At 41.8% G+C, this 12087-nt stretch overlaps 1 protein-coding gene across 13 annotated transcripts in view; it reads right to left on the reverse strand.

The window, feature by feature from the left end:
* LOC140198158 (receptor-type tyrosine-protein phosphatase mu-like) overlaps positions 1 to 12087 on the reverse strand; it is a 1049822-nt gene that overhangs the window by 388916 nt on the left and 648819 nt on the right. For all 13 annotated transcript variants that reach the window (XM_072259223.1, XM_072259213.1, XM_072259205.1 and 10 more), the window contains one exon: positions 11363 to 11472. In XM_072259223.1, the coding sequence (XP_072115324.1) occupies positions 11363 to 11472 (110 nt within the window). The remainder of the gene's footprint in view (positions 1 to 11362; positions 11473 to 12087) is intronic.

The raw sequence follows: 12087 nt of genomic DNA on the forward strand, positions 1-12087 counted from the left end.
GGAAGTTCACGTCCCACCCAGAAAAACAACATCAACACCTGAGCTGATGCTCCATGATGGTTGAACTGTCAGATGTTCCTTTATTTCGATGTCTTAAGTGTCTTTCCTAAAGAAAGGCAGATGAGCTAACACCTTTGTTCTAGCCAATATCTATCTATCAACATCACTGACTAGATATTCGATAATTAGAATCTTGTGACTTGTGGCAGCTTGCTCAGAGAAATTGACTGGATTTTCTACATCAGAATAATAATTAAAAGAGAATTCCACTGGCTGGAAGGCAGCTTAGGACAGTTTATAAGAAGAGCAATATAAATGCAAAGATTATCTTTTTATTTTCTTGGATTGGGTCTCTTCCATTCATGCCAAAATTCCAAACAAAATAAGGGAAGTCTGTAAAGTTTCACATTGAATGGTGATGAAAGCTTGTTAATGCACCTGTGAAATGCAAGCTGAGTATCAAGAGTAGGTAGTTAGATATCATCTACAAAAGGTGCTGCCTCAAGAAGGCTGCATTTATCATCAGACATCACCACCAAACGGATCCTAACCTCCTCTTACTGATGGCAGAAAGAACATAGAGTAATAGAGAAGTACAGCACAGAAACAGGCTCTTTGGCCCATCCAGCCTATGCTGAAACAATTTAAAGTGTACTCCCAATGATTCGTACATCGACGATAGCCCTCCATTCCCTACTATCCATGTACCTGTCCAAACTTCTCTTAAATATGTTGAAATCGAGCTCGCATGGACCACTTGTGCTGGCACACTCTCACAATCCTCTCAGTAAAGATATTTCCCCTCATGTTCCCCTTAAACTTTTCACCTTTCACCCTTAACTCATGATCTCTGATTTCCACCCAACCTCAGTGGAAAAAGCCTGCTTGCATTTACCCTATCTATACCCCTCATAATTTTGCATACCTCTATCAAATCTCCTCTCAACCTTTTACGTTCTAGGGAATAAAGTCCTAATCGATTCAATCTTTCCTTATAACTCAGGTGCACCAGACCCGCCAACATCCTTGTAAATGTTCTCAGTACTCTTTCAAACTTGTTTACATCTTTCCTGTAAGTAGTTGATCAAAACTGCACACAATACTCCAAATTAGGCCTCATCAACGTCTTATACAACTTCAACATAACATCCAATCTTCTGTACTCTATACAATGATTTATGAAGAAAATGTAGAAACATGCAGTCTCACGTTACCAGGTCAAGGAACAGCTACTATCCTACACCCACCAGATTCTTGAACCGAGCTACACAGCCCTTATCTGACCTCAGCAATGGGACATTGTGAACCACCTCCTGCACTATCATGGACTTGTTTCTGACTGCACCTTGTTTGTGCACTAATAACTTATTTCTGCACAGTCATTTTTTTTCTCTTTTTCATCACTGTCTTGTATAATTTATGTATATTCTGTGTGTTGTCTGTACTTGTGTGCCTGTGATGCTGCAGTACCTCACCACACTTGCGCACATAATGATAAACTCAAATTGACGACATCAAGGCAGAAGAATGGGGTGTGTGGGATAATAAATCGCCACGATCGAATGGCTGATTTATCGTAGTCTCGACAGGACAAACTGCCTAATTCTGCTCCTATGACTTATGGTCTTATAGAAGTTTTCTTGGTCCCATGCATAACTTCCATATTGGGGCATATGCACTGATGGTTCAGTGTTGGACAAGGGTCACGAGATGCTCACAGAGAAGTTTGCTGAGGCACCAGACCATTCTTCTCAGCGAATAATGAAAAGACTGCCCCTATTCAATTTCCTTCTTGTACTTTAAGATCGTTGCTTTCTTCCCATCATCTCTCATTCACATGGCAATGTCATGGAACATAGAATAGTACAGAACAAGCAACAAGCCCGTTGGCCTTCAATGTTGTGCCAAAATAATTAAACTAGAAATTAAATGCCCAAGTAAACTAATCCTTTATGCCTACACATTACCCACTTTCTTCCAGTCTCCACATATTCATGTGGTTACCTAAGAGCCTCTTAATAAGTGCCTCTATCACATGTGCGTCCTTTACCAACCCTGGCAGCACGTTCCAGTTACTCATTACTTCGTATAAAAAAATAACTTGCCCTGCAAATCTCCTTTGAACTTATCCCCCTCACCTGAGAAGCATGTCCTCTTGCATTATTTCGACCCTGGAATGTCAATATCAAAGCATCTAAATTCCCACACTAATTTAAGCAGGCTAATTAACTCGTTCCTGTTAGATAATACTATCAAATCCACAAACCATCCTGGTGAAACTCTTTTGCATCCCCTCCCCACTGTGACTGCATAGGCTTCCTCCTGCAGCTCCAGTTTCCACATTCTAAAGATCTGTGCACTGATTGGCTTATTGGCCACTGTAAATTGTCTTTGTTGTGCATGTGACTTGTAGAGTCTGCAGGACAGTGATGTGAGTATGGAAAGAGTAAAATTACTTCTTCCATGTTGTCTGACTGTGGTTTCCAAGGTTTTCAATTTGAACATCTTTAAAGATTTTGAATGTCTTAATCATCCATCTCAGTCTCTACCTCCACTCAACATTTGATAAGATCTATACAAAAATCAATACAAAGAATAGATTTTAGTAAGAATTCTTTCCACATTTTTTTACACATTAGTCTTGAAAGAGAAGCAGACCAAAACTTATAATTGGAAGAGATACAATTGAAAATAAAGATAAAATGCTGAATAAAGCAGCAGTTGTCTCTCTGAACGCACCAATCCTGTAATCTCATAAAGATGTAATGAGCAGAAGGTCTATGCCAATCTATGTTATGTCATGTATTTCAAATGATTTTCCATGTTTTACACTGGCATCAGAGAAGTCTCTGGAGTAAACAGTCTACTGGTCTTGATGTGATCATTATTCGTTGAAAATGATGTCTGAGTTTGGTCGCTATGTAGCCGTGGTGCCTTCCGGGTCCTGCATCATGGTGAGCTGCACCTCCAAGTGATATCTGAGTTGGATAGTCAGATAGTCAGGATGCACGACTGCTGCTCCCTCCCCATCTTCCTCAACATGGGTGCACCCTAGGCTGTACACTCTGCTCACACACGACCAAACACCCGAGTAATCACGTTGTCAAGTTTGCTGATGACACAGCAGTGGTGGGGCTCAACACCTCGACAATGAGACAGCCTACAGGCAGGAGGAGGAAGAGATCGAGGTCTGATGCCAGGCAAATAACTTGCTCTTGGACAAAAAACAAGAAAAAGAATTTGCACCTCTCATTCTCCTCCTAATATCGGCAGCACAGCAGTGGAAACTGTGCGCAGTTTTAAACTCGTGGGAGTGCGCACCTTGCACAACCTCTTACGGTCCCAGAACATATCCTGTAATGCCTCTGCTTTCTGAAGAAGTTGAAGAAGGCTGGACTATGCACATTTATACTGATGATTTTCTGCAGATGTGCAGTAGAGAGCAGCCTAACAAGCTGCGTCACTGTATGGTAAGGAACATGCACTGTGACAGACAGGAAGGCTCTACAAAACTGCGCAATACATCACCGGCACCAGTATACACACCATCAAGGATATGTATACACATTAATGCACTGGATAAAACCAGCAATATCATGAAGGTTCCCACCCACCCTGCTCATAGATTGTTTGTCCCACTCCCATCAGGGAAGAATCTATGTAGCATCTATGCCAAGATCACCAGACTCAAAAGAAATTACTTTCCCCAAACAGCAAGGCTGATCAACACCTCCATGCACTAACCCACCCCACCACCACTGATAATTCATTATTTCCTGCCAGAGTCAACTTACGTACAGACACTCCAGTACCTAGCGTCACTTTATTAATCTATGTATGTAAGCTGTGTGCTGGAAATGACATTAAACAATTTTGAATGGATGGCTGATATTGTTAACCAAGATGGGACTGACCAATGCTATGAAGAACACAAGGTTATGCTGGGATACAGAGGTGTTAAAGAGTCAGTCAGCATTTATGAACATACACGCTGTCAAACATCCATGGGACTGCTGAGAACGGAGTCAGGGTGAGATTTATAAAGATCTTATTGGCCATGAGTTTCTCACAGCATGAACTTGCATGGATGATTTGGATGTGGACAGAGGGGCGTGTTCAGTAAGTATACAGATCATATGAAGATTGGTGAAGTAGATACTGTAGATGATAGACTTAGGCTAGAGGATGAAGTTGATGTGCTGGCGAAATAGACTGAGAAATGGCATTTAACCCTTCTAAATGTTAGGTGGGAGTACTAACAAATCTAGAACATACACCATGAGTACTGAGGAATAGACAGACTTTAATGTACAAGATCCTTGAACGGAGAACATAACACAGTACAACACGGGAACAGACACTTTGGTGCACAGTGTCGTGCTGAACCAATCAAATCAGTAGATCAAATCGCCAACTAAACTAATCCCTTCTGCCTACACAATGTCCATATCTTTCCTTTTCCTTCATTTTATGTGCTATCTAAATGTCTCTTAAAAGCCTTTAATGTTTCTGTCTCTACCATCACCCCAGGTAGTGCATTCCAAGTACTCTTTGCGTAAAAATTTGTCCCTCCCATTTCCTTTGAAATTACCCCCTCTCACCTTAAATGCATGCCCTCTGGTATTAGACATTTCAACCCTGGGAAAAAGATACTGTCTGACTACTCTATCCATGCCTCTCAATCTTATAAACCTCTATTAAATCTCTCCTCAGCCTCTGCTGCTACAGAGAAAACAACCCAAGTTTATCCAACCTCTTGTTATAGCACATACCTTCTAATCCAGGCAGCATTCTGGTAAACCTCTTCTGCATCCTTTCCAGAAACTCGACATCCTTCTAACGATGGAAAACCAGAACTATATGCACGACTCCAAATGCAGTCTAACTAGAATTTTATAAGGCTGCACACAACTTCTTGACTTTTGAACTCAACACCTTAACTAATAAAAAGGCAAGCATGGGTAAGCCTGGAATGGAACAGTTCAATTATCAGGAGAGGCTGGACCCATTTTCCCTAGAATGGAGGAGTTTAAGAGGATGCAGAGTAGATCGCAAGAGAATATCCCACATGTAAGAGATGGATAAAACCAGAGAGTGTAGATTTAGAGTAAGGGAGATAGAAATTTAAGAGGAGGACCTTTTTCATCCTGAGAGTGGTGTGTATCTGGAATACACAGCCTAAGGAAGGTATGGACGCTGAACTGCTTATGGTATTTAAATGGTGCCTAGATGAGCATTTCAATCATGAAGACATAGAAGGCTATAGACAAAGGAATATAATCTGGGGTTAATATGAATGGATGGCTATTGGTCAGCATGGATTTGGTGGATCAAAGGACTTGTTTTCATGACATATTAAGACTGAACTCCTGACTGAGGAACCCAGACATCAACGGCTTCATGCTGCATCCCTGCAAATGCTACCAATCTCCAGCCATGAGGAAGCAGGAGGAAGCTCTCAGTAAGCACTGACAGCCAGACTGGCATTTCTTGAAGGAATGACTCAACTCCATAGAGGACTCATAACTGGGGATCTTGTGTGTATTTTCCTTGACCAAGTTAGAAAAGATGCCACCGCATCCCAACTAAAATTGCCAATGTAAGGTATTTAAATCAAGTCAGTCTAGACCAATTGAGAGCAAGTGATAGTTCTAAGGTGGCTTTGTACTGCAGCTGAGGTCCACAGGAAGCATGCTTTTGACTGCAGAGCCTTTTCAAGGCAATAGGAAATAATGCGAACTTAAACTCTTCCTTGGAGACACAAGAGACTGCAAATTCTAAAATCTGGAGCAATAAACCATCTGCTGGAGGAACTCAGCGTTTGCGGGAGGAAAGAACATTGACATTTTGGGTAGAGACTCTACGTCAGGACTAATGCAGTGAATTGACTTGAAACATCTAAAATTCCTTTTCACCCCATAGACATTACTTGACCTGCTGAATTCCACCAATGAATGGTTTGTTACTTGAGCTAATATTCATTGCATTCTATGGCCTGTCTAGTGTTCAGGGCTCTTGCCATGTCATCTGGCAAAAAATGTATTTTTGTTGAATCACATGAGGGGTGGGTGAATTGACACATTTATTACTGTGCAGCTAGAATTTTTAAATCCATCATTAAACTAAATGTTGGCTCTTGTTACATAAACCCTGTCCAGGATTTTAAAAAAAGTAATATAAAATATCTTTGGTTCACCAGCAGTGACATAAATTAGCACTAACTTTAACAGCCACTGTGACTTTACGGCTGTTGAATTGTTTTACACATATCATTAACATCAAAGCAAAAGGTATCAAAGGGTTGCTTAGAGTGCCAGAACGAGGAAGCTGAATAATTGTCAGCACAGTCAGCAGAGATGTGACAATTAAACCAATCTGTTTTACTTCATTTGTTGAATTTTTTTCCTGAAACTAACTCTTCCTGTTCAGATGACCTCTTCAGATTCCTAATCATATTCTGCAGACCTACAAGAGTTTGTGTCAAATCCTATGTCCTTTATTGTAGTAATAGTACTACTGCAGTTATGCTAAATGTACAATAGATTGTCTTTAAATAACAACTGAGTAAGATAATAGCGGGACCAATATTAGACCATAAGACATTGCATCAGAATTAGGCTACACGTAGCTGACTTATTATGTCGTCTCAACCCCATTTGTCTGCTTTCTCCCCATAACCTTTGACACCTTGACTAATCAAGAAACTATCAACCTCCACTTTAAGTATACTCAATGACTTGGCCCATGGACAACTGTGGCAATTAATTCCACAGATTTACTACCCTCTGGCTCAAGAGATTACTCCTCATCTTTTTTCCAAGTGGATATCCCTCCAGTCTGAGTCTGTGTCCCTTAATCCTGGACTCACCCACCACAGGAATCATCCTCTCAATATTCACGCTGTCCACACCTTTCCATTTTCAACAGGTTTCAATGAGATGACCTCCTCATTTTACTAAACTCCAGCAAATTCAGGCCTAGAGCTATCAAACGCTCCACATATTTTAACCCTTTCCTTCCTGGAATAATTTTTGTGAACCTCCTCTAGACCTTTTCCAAAGTCAGCACATCTTTTCTTAGATAAGGGACCCAAAACTGCTCACAATACTCCAAGTGCGGTCTGACAAATGCCTTATAAAGACTCAGCACTACATCTTTGCTCTTATATTCTCTTATATTGAAATGTATGTTAGCATTACATTTACGTTCCTTACCACAAACTCAACCTGCAAGACAACCTTTAGGGAATCCTGTACAAGGACTCCCAAGTCCCTTTGAACCTCTGATTTTTGTATTTTCCCCCATTTAGAAAATAGTCTACACTTTTATTCCTTCTACCATGTTGCAAGATCATATACTTCCTTATATTATATTCCATCTAACACTTCTTTGCCCATTCTCCCAATCTGTCCTTAGAACACAGAAAACCTACAGCACAATACAGGTCCTTCAGCCCACAAAGTTGAAGGACCTGTATTGTCCCTACCTTAGAAATTGCTAGGCTTACCTATAGCTCTCTATTTTTCTAAGCTCCATGTACCTATCCAAAAGTCTCTTGAAAGACCCTATCGTATCTGCCTCCACTGTCGTTGCTGGCAGCACATTCCACGCACTCACCACTCTCTGCATTAAAAAACTTACCCTGACATCTCCTCTGTACCTACTCCCCAGCACATTAAACCTGTGCCCTCTTGTGGCAGCCATTTTAGCCCTGGGAAAAAGCCACTGCAGGATATCGTGGACGCGATCAGAAACATCCCAGACCCTAGCACCTGGGAGGCAAACTACCATCCGAGTTTCTTTCCTGCGTCCACAGAATCGCCTGTCTGACCCCCTAACTATAGAGACCCCTATCACTACTGCCTTTCTCTTCCTTTCCCTACCCTTCTGAGCCACAGGGCCGGACTCTGTGCCAGAGGCACGGCCACTGTTGCTTCCCCCAGGCAGGCTGTCCTGTCCAACAGTACTCAAACAGGAGTACTTTTTGTTCAGGGGGACAGCCACAGAGGTACTCTCTAGTACCTGACTCTTCCCCTTCCCTCTCCTGACTGATACCCACTTGTCTGTCTCCCGTGACCTTGGTATGACCACCTGCCTATAACTCCTTCTATCACCTCCTCGCTCTCCCTGACCAGACGAAGGTCATTGAGCTGCAACTCCAGTTCCCTAACGTGGTCCCTTAGGAGCTGCAGCACAACACATCGGGTGCAGATATGGCCGTCTGGGAGGCTGGGAGACTCCAGGACTTCCCATATCTGACAGTGAGCACAGAACATTGGCCTCACACACATACTTCCTTTCCACAATTAACACAGGTAAACCTACCTCGCCTCGTCCCGTTACCACCTAAGCCCATTGAGCCAAAGCCCTATCACTCTACTGTCCGCTGGATATGGCGGCCTTCTTTTTAAACTTCTCCCGTTCCACTGGTTAATATTACGCGCCTGCGCAGTCTTGTCTCTCTTTACCCCGAGTGGTAAAATGCCTTCTCTCCGAAAATCCTTAGTCGCACCACTTGCAGCCTTCTTGCTTCAAATCTCTGTCCTTCTGCAGACTCAATACTACTTGTCCTTCCACCTATCATTGCATTGTCTGCAAACTTGTCCACAATTCCATCATTCAAATTATTGACATATATCGGGAAAACAAGTGGTCCTGCCACCAACCCCTGTGGAATACCACCAGTCGCAGGCAGCCAAACAGAAAGGCTCTCTTTATTCCCACTCTTTGCCTTCCATCAGGCAGCCAATATTCTACTCATTCTAGCAATTTACTCCGCTATCTAGGAAGGGTGGGAGGCAGCAGAAAGGAAACTATAGACCTGTTAGCCTGACATCAGCGGTTGGGAAGTTGTTGGAATCGATTGTTCGGGATGAGATTATGGAGTACCTGGAGGCACATGACAAGATAGGCCAAAGCCAACATGGTTTCCTGAAAGGAAAATCCTGCCTGACTAACCTACTGCAATTTTTTGAGGAAATTAGAAGCAGGGTAGACAAAGGAGATGCAGTAGACTTGGTGTACTTGGATTTTCAGAAGGCCTTCGACAAGGTGCCATGCATGAGGCTGCTTAGCAAGATAAGAGCCCATGGAATTACAGGGAAGTTACTAGCATGAGTGGAGCATTGGCTGGTTGGTAGAAAACAGAGCGGGAATAAAGGGATCCTATTCTGGCTGGCTGTCGGTTACCAGTGGAGTTCCACAGTGGTCGGTGACGATGTATGTCAATGATTTGGACTACGGTATTAATGGATTTGTGGCTAAATTTACCGAAGATACAGAGATAGGTGGAGGAACAGGTAGTGTTGAGGATACAGAGAGCCTGCAGAGAGACTTAGATAGTTTAGGGCAATGGGCAAAGAAGTGGCAAATGAAATACAATGTTGGAAAGTGTATGGTCATGCAGTTTGGTGGAAGAAATAAATGGGCAGACTATTATTTAGATAGGGAGTGAACTCAAAATGCAGAGATGCAAAGAGACTTGGGAGTCCTTGTGCAAGATACCCTAAAGGTTAACCTCCAGGCTGATCCGGTTGTGAAGAAGGCGAATGCAATGTTGGCATTCATTTCTAGAGGTACAGAATATATGAGCAGGGATGTAATGTTGAGACTCTAAAAGGCACTCATGAGACCACACTTGGAATATTGTGTGCAGTTTTGGGCTCCTTATTTTAGAAAGGATTTACTGACATTGGAGAGGGTTCAGAGAAGATTCACGAGAATGATTCCAGGAATGAAAGGGTTACCATATGAGGAACGTCTGGCAGCTCTTGAGCTGTGTTCCCTGGAGTTCAGGAGATTTGAGGGGGGATCTCATAGAAACATTCCGAATGTTAAAAGGCCTGAACAGATTAGATATGGCAAAGTTATTTCCCATGGTAGGGGATTCTAGGACAAGAGGGCATGACTTCAGGATTGAAGGATATCCATTTAGAACTGGGATGTGGAGAAATTACTTTATTGAGAGGGTGGTAAATCTGTGGAATTTGTTGCCACAAGCGACTGCAGAGGCTAAGTCATTGGGTGTATTTAAGGCAGAGATAGATAGGTTCTTGATTAGCCAGGGCATCAAGGGGTATGGGGTGAAAGCTGGGGAATAGAGATGACTAGAAAAATTGGATCAGCCCATGAATGAATGGTGGAGCAGACTCAATGGGCCAAATGGCCTATTTCTGCTCCCATATCTTCTGGTCTTATGGTGGTCTTATAGTATCTTTCCTGTAATATCATGGGCTCTTAGCTTGTTAAGCAGCCTCATGTATGACACCTTGACAAAGGCCCTTTGTAAATCCAAGTAAACGACACTCACTGACTCTTCTTTGTCTATCTTGCCTGTTGTTTCCTCGAGGAATTCCAGCAGATTTGTCAGGCAAGATTTCAGGAAACCATGCTGACTACGGCCTATTTTATCATGTGCTTCCAAGAACTCCAAAAGCTCATTCATATAACAGACTCCAACATCTTCCCAAACACTGAAGTCAGGCTAACTGGGCTATGATTTCCTATCTTCTGCCTCCCTCGCTTCTTAGGAATTATATAGAATGAATTAAATGGACGAATAATATAAAAACAATTAAATATTAAGAGCCTAAAAACAGAACAAAATAGGAATAGTAGGTTAAATTTTCCTCATTCCAGTCTCACCATTCAATATGAACATAGCTAGTAGCCCCAAGCTGAACTCCTCTTAGGTGCCAGTTCACCATAGCCTCCAATCCACTGAGCTTCAAATACTTAGCCCCTGTGACCAATTGCAGATTTTAGTTGAGTCAAAGTAAGAAAGTCAGGATAACAGTTCCAAGACATTCATGTGTCTTTTGGTCCCACATGTTCAAATTAAAGCTGCTTTTCTTGTTTATGTTCCTGATATAAATTGTACAATTCAAATGGATATTTCTGATATGTGTCAGTTCCAGCCTCCCATCACTGCAGTTTCTAACAGCTGATCTGAGCACAACTATATTCAGTTCATCAAGGTGACTTTACACTGCAAATGTAAAGAGAGAATGGAAGGAAGTGCACACAGATGAGGTATTTTTCAATATTATGGAGAGCGGTGCAAAAAGTAATCTTACTAAACAATCATGTCCCTAGAGCAAACAAAGATACCAGACTAAAATTATGGATGAGTTATTTATCCTTTCAATTTCCACCCTTTTTCAGTGAAGGCACCAAATTAAGTTGAATTTTGGTCCCATGTGACAAATCGTCCCCAGTGCTTGTTAGAAAGTAAACTCAAGTCTTTAATATCAGTATCCATTTGATTGTAACTCCATTGAAGCCCACTACCTCCCCATTTTGTGTGAGATATAGCATTGTACATTGCAAAACTGTGCAACCATAAAATCAAATATTGTTTTACCTCATAAAGTGTGATGATGCCAAATGTTTCAATCGGCTCTTTCCATTGTAGATATATCTTCTCCTCAAAGGTTCTTCCTTGCACTGAGACTTTTGGGATTGCACCAGGCACTAACAGACAGACATAAAAAAAACGTCAGTGGAGAGAATAATAGATTTTCTCTATCTACTTGACAGGAACATAGCAGCTTCAGGTCCCTAATGGCAGATAATGGTTTGTAGCCTTCACTCATTGTTACTGACAGCTCAACCTACAAAGTTGAATTCCTTGACCTTAACATATACATGGTGTTTAGCAGCAGAGAGGGGTGTGGAACTCAAGAAGCAAAATGACACAAAAAGGGGGCCTAAACCTTGCTCATTTGCTGGATAACTCTGAATGATGAAGACAGCAGTCACGTTCTACATTAGTGGGGCAAATTAATGCTTTCTTCAGGGAAGTTGTATATCTAGAATCTTGGGGAACAGATGTACAGAATAAGTATAATTTTGAGGATTAACCTCCTTTATGAAAAGTATTTTCTACTTTCAGACTTGGAGGAAATAGGTACACGAATCTTTGTATTGCATCTTCTTTTTGCTGTGTATGGCCCTATTGTGGATTGGCCTTTTAAATGCCAACTTAAGATGTAGCAAAAAATTAGCCCCTCCGATGAGAGGGACATTTGCAAAACGCATGCAAAGATGTTTTGGGAAGAAACAGCAGCAAGGATATTCAAAATGGAG

The sequence above is a fragment of the Mobula birostris genome, chromosome 1, assembly GCF_030028105.1.
Source record: "Mobula birostris isolate sMobBir1 chromosome 1, sMobBir1.hap1, whole genome shotgun sequence".
NCBI classification, from domain to species: domain Eukaryota; kingdom Metazoa; phylum Chordata; class Chondrichthyes; order Myliobatiformes; family Myliobatidae; genus Mobula; species Mobula birostris.